A 5,000-nucleotide genomic window follows, 5' to 3' on the forward strand; every position below is an offset into this window, starting at 1 on the left:
ACGGTATTCTACTCATCTGCCAATTTAGTATCCGGGTTCGAATCCCGCTCTCACCCTTTCTCGCAAGTTTGAGTAGACAATCAAACAGACCGTCTAGTCATTCGGATGAGACTATAAACCGAGGTCCCGTGTGCAGCACCCACTTGGCGCACTGTAAAAAAAGAATCCATGGCAACGAAAGCGGCGAAATTCTGTAGGGAAAAAAATAAGTCCATTCACAAAGGTACACAAACATATACATGCGAGCACTCAAGACCTGACTTGGCGCGCCTTGAGTTATGCTGCTGGTCAGGCTTCATCAGCCTAACAGATGTGGTGTAGCGTGTATGGATTTGCCCGAACGCAGTGACTCCTCCCACAATCTGAAATCCTGAAAATGAAACTCTACTATTGTTCACAACAACAAACACAGCTGATGGTGGCAGCCACCCTGGACGTGTACAAGGACTCCATCACCCAGTTCCTGCCCACGCCCTCCAAGTCGCACTACGTCTTCAACCTGCGCGACTTTGCCCGCGTCATCCGTGGCGTGCTGCTCGTGCCGGCCCCTCAGCTCACCGAGCCCGAGAAGCTGATCCGGCTGTGGGTGCACGAGATCTACCGCTCCTTCTACGATCGTCTCATCGACACTGAAGACAGGTTTTGGGGTTTGGGGGTTGGGGGGGGGGGGGGGAGAGTGGGTGGTGGGGGTGGGGGGGTGGTCTTCAGAAGGGAAGTGGGTGGTTGGCGCCGGTGTGTGGTGTGGTGTGGTGGGGGTGTGGTTGGGGGTGTGGTTGGGTTGGGGTAGGTGTGTGTGTTTGTGTGTGTGTGTGTGTGTGTGTGTGTGTGTGTGTGTGTGTGTGTTGTTTTTATGGAGGACTTAGGAGGGGTGAGGGGTAGGCGTTAAGTGTTGGTTTGTTGGAAGGAGCTGATATCTTAATCTGTGTACTTCTTCATCTTAAATCATGAGAAAGTCATTCGCCTTTTAAATCATTCCGGTTCACACGCGGAAACAGACTGAGTCCATGTGATGCTATTGTTTTTAGTTGTCGTCTGTGTGTGTGTGTGTGTGTGTGTGTGTGTGTGTGTGTGTGTGTGTGTGTGTGTGTGTGTGTGTGTGTCTGTCTGTGTGTGCATGGTTAATAATCGGGCGTATTAATCACTAGACCGCCGGTCCACACATGCCTGTTTGCCCCCCCCCTCCCTCCATACCCCCTCCCGGCCCCCCCTCCATCCCCCATCCCCATTCCCCCCACAGACAAACGTTCTTCGAGATGGTGAAGAACCACTGTCAGGAGCACTTCAAGCAGAGCCTGGACAAACTGCTGGGTCACCTGTCCAAATCGGGCACGGTGCAGGACGACGACATACGCGGCCTGTTCTTCGGCAACTACTTCAACCCAGAGAACAAGGTCTACGACGAGATCACCGACTTCAAGGGCCTCACCAAGGTTATGGAAGCGTAAGTTGTTGTTGTGTAGTGTGGGAGTCGAGTTGAACGATTTGTTGGCTTCTTGCAGCCCTTTAATTAAAGTCATGTTGTACGGTGATGTTTTTTTTGTTTTGTTTTGTTTTTTGGGTGTTTTTTTTGTTTGCTTTTTTGTGTGGTGTGTGAAGTTTTCGTTGTTTCCGTGGTCGGGGTGGTGGGGTGGGGTGGGGTGGGGAAGCCCTCGGTGTCTGTCCGGGTGTAATATCCATCTGACACTTTCTGGCTACCAGAAAAGAAGTAATCCCCTGACTGTCCTTCTGGCGTTCCAACAGGGGTTGGGTTGGGGCTCTGGTTCGGAGGAGTCACGGCTGTCTGAAGATGGGCGATGACTGTTCTTCTGGTGTTCCAAGTGGGGGTATCCTGGCTGTCTGAAGAGGGGTGGTGTCTTGGCTGTTCTTCTGCTGTTTCAAGGGGTGGGGGTTGGGGGGGAATCCTGGCTGTCTGGAGATGAATGATGTCATGGCTGTTCTTTTGGTGTTACACGAGGGGGGGCGTGAGGGGCGGGGAGAGGGGCTGAGGGGGCCGGGGTTGCGGGGAATCCTGGTCGTCTGGAGAGGGGTGATGTCTTGGCTGTTCTTCTGGTGTTCCAATGGGGAGCTCTGGCTGTCTGAAGTGGAACTGTATGTATTGATAATGGATGTGTTTTCGTGTGCGCGCACCTCTGCGTCTACGTATAAGTATGTATGTACTGTACGTACGTACGTGTGTGTGTGTGTGTGTGTGTGTGTGTGTGTGTGTGTGTGTGTGTGTGTGTGTGTGTGTAACAGGTATCTAGACGAGTACAACCTTATCAGCAAGGCGCCCATGTCGCTGGTGATGTTCAAGTTCGCAATCGAGCACATCTCCAGGGTGTCGCGTGTGCTTCTGCAGGACAACGGACACGCCCTGCTCGTTGGTAACAACAAAGACACACTGAAAATAACACAATAGTTTCGTAGGCCTGTCAGTATCAGTATCAGTATCAGTATCAGTAGCTCAAGGAAGCGTCACTGCGTTCGGTCAAATCCTTATACGCTACACCACATCTGCCAAGCAGATGCCTGACCAGCAGCGTAACCCAGCGCGCTTAGTCAGACCTCGAGGAAAAAAAGAAAGAGAAAAATGTATAAAAATACTACTACGACTGCTACTACTACTAATATTTATAAGTGCAAAATTTTGATGAAATCAACACACGCACACACACAGAGAGAAATTGTTCAGAGAAGTCTTCTTGTGTCTTGTATTTTGTATTCTATATACACTAACACATGGACACTCCTTGCTCGTCTGTAACACAAGATACACTGAAAATTTAAAAAAAAAAAAGTTTGGCAGGCCTATCTGTAAGACAGAAATTGTAGCGTACTCTTGCGTATTGTATTTTGTATTGTATATACACAAACACATTGACTCGACTTGTTCGTCAGTAAAGCAAGATATAAGATACATGAATACTCTATTATCTGTAAAATAGAAAGTGTAAAGAATTTTGGTGTCTTGTATTTTTGCAGACACGCGCGAGCACGCACGCGCGCACGCATACAGACACACAGACACACACAGACACACAGACACACACACACACACACACACACACACACACACACGCACACAGTTTTGATATTTGATCTGTCTGTGGTTTCTTTCTTCTATCCATATCGCTCTGGTTTTTAAAAAAAAATTTTTGTATTGTTTTTTCCAATTACTCCCTTCCGATAATGTTGACTGTCTGTCTCTGTCTGTCTCTCTATGTGTGTTTCGTTTTGTGATTCTGTGTATTTTTCTCTCTGTCATTCCCCCCTTTTTTTTTCTTCAACAATTTTTAACCCCCCATTTCTCACCCATCCATTCCACAAATCTTGCATTCATTCATCAACATCTTTCTGCTGTGGTCGTTATACAGGGTTACCTGCAAATGGACAGGAAAAGAGGAATGAAAAGTGTCATGGAAACACGCAAGTCAATGTTGGCAATTACATGAGATTGTAAAGCGCATAGAGCTTCAAGAATATGCGCTATAGTAAGACATCTTGATAAATAAATAAATAAATAAATAAATAAACATTTCTTGAGACAATACGGTCATAATGAATTATGTGACGGATGTCTTCACATTCTTTTTAAAGAAATGCTAAGACAATGTATTACTGATGAATTTTTTTTTAGCCTCTATTCATTTTTTCTTTAAACTATGCAGCTCTTTTTTTCAACAAAGTGAGTCGTATTTATAGATTCTGAACAAGCAAGGCAATATAAGGTTTAAAAGGTTTCCTTTTTTTTATCTTGATCTATGTGTTTTCTGAGTTTCCTTTCTTAGTCACAACATCACCGCCATTATCCTCCTCCTCCTCCTCCTTCTCTCAACATCACCGTCGCTGTCGTCATCATCATCTGTTCTTATTGCTACCTATGTGCTCAGTATGTCTGTAATTGTCAGTGTTTATCAGCCTCGCAGTTAGTTCAATTTGTCTGCCTGGTATCGTCCAACAGCATTATTTTTACAGTGCATGTGTGTGTGTGTGGTGTGTGTGTGTGTGTGTGTGTGTGTGTGTGTGATTGCGGGCCTGTGTGTGTGTGTGATTGCGGGCCTGTGTGTGTGAATGCGGGCCCGTATGTGTGTGTGTGTGTGTGTGTGTGTGTGTGTGTGTGTGTGTGTGTGTGTGTTGTTTTTTTATTGTGATTGTGTGTGTGTGTGTGTGTGTGTGTGTGTGTGTGTGTGTGTGTGTGTGTGTGTGTGTGTGTGTGTGAGTGATTGCGGGCCTGTGTGTGTGAATGCGGGCCCGTGTGTGTGTGTGTGTGTGTGTGTGTGTGTGTGTGTGTGTGATTGCGGGCCTGTGTGCGCGAATGCGGGCCCGTGTGTGTGTGTGTGTGTGTGTGTGTGTGTGTGTGTGTGGTCGGTCAGGCATCGGAGGTTCAGGTCGTCAGAGTGCTGCCAAGCTGGCTACCTTCATATGCGACTACGACATGTTCATGATCGAGATCACCCGTACATACGGCGTGTCCGACTGGAGGGACGACCTGAAGAGAGTGAGCCGTCCAGCACGTAGGGGCTGTGACCTTGAAGAGAATAGTTTTGATTGATACGGATACTTATACAGCGCCTGTTCTCTGTCATACGGATACTTGTACAGCGCCTGTTCTCTGTCATACAGATACTTAATCAGCGGCCGTTCTCTGTCATATGGATACTTATACAGCGCCTGTTCTCTGTCATACGGATATTTATACAGCGCCTGTTCTCTGTCATACGGATACTTATACAGCGCTTGTTCTCTGTCATATGGATATTTATACAGCGCCTGTTCTCTGTCATACGGATGCCTACACAGCGCCTGTTCTCTGTCATACGGATACAGATACAGCGCCTGTTCTCTGTCATACGGATACTTATACAGCGCCTGTTCTCTGTCATACGGATACTTATACAGCGCCTGTTCTCTGTCATACGGATACTGATACAGCGCCTGTTCTCTGTCATACGGATACTTACACAGCGTCTGTTCTCTGTCATACGGATCCTGATACAGCGCCTGTTCTCTGTCATACGGAT

The 5,000-nt window shown here is 47.2% G+C and overlaps 1 protein-coding gene across 1 annotated transcript in view; it reads left to right on the top strand.

Moving 5' to 3' along the window:
* Positions 1–5,000, top strand: part of LOC143291920 (dynein axonemal heavy chain 3-like) — a 102,211-nt gene that overhangs the window by 54,095 nt on the left and 43,116 nt on the right. The window contains exons 34-37 of the mRNA XM_076602059.1: positions 413–639; positions 1,238–1,441; positions 2,236–2,363; positions 4,353–4,477. Of these exons, the coding sequence (XP_076458174.1) occupies positions 413–639; positions 1,238–1,441; positions 2,236–2,363; positions 4,353–4,477 (684 nt within the window). The remainder of the gene's footprint in view (positions 1–412; positions 640–1,237; positions 1,442–2,235; positions 2,364–4,352; positions 4,478–5,000) is intronic.

This window comes from Babylonia areolata, chromosome 18, assembly GCF_041734735.1.
Source record: "Babylonia areolata isolate BAREFJ2019XMU chromosome 18, ASM4173473v1, whole genome shotgun sequence".
NCBI classification, from domain to species: Eukaryota; Metazoa; Mollusca; class Gastropoda; order Neogastropoda; family Buccinidae; genus Babylonia; species Babylonia areolata.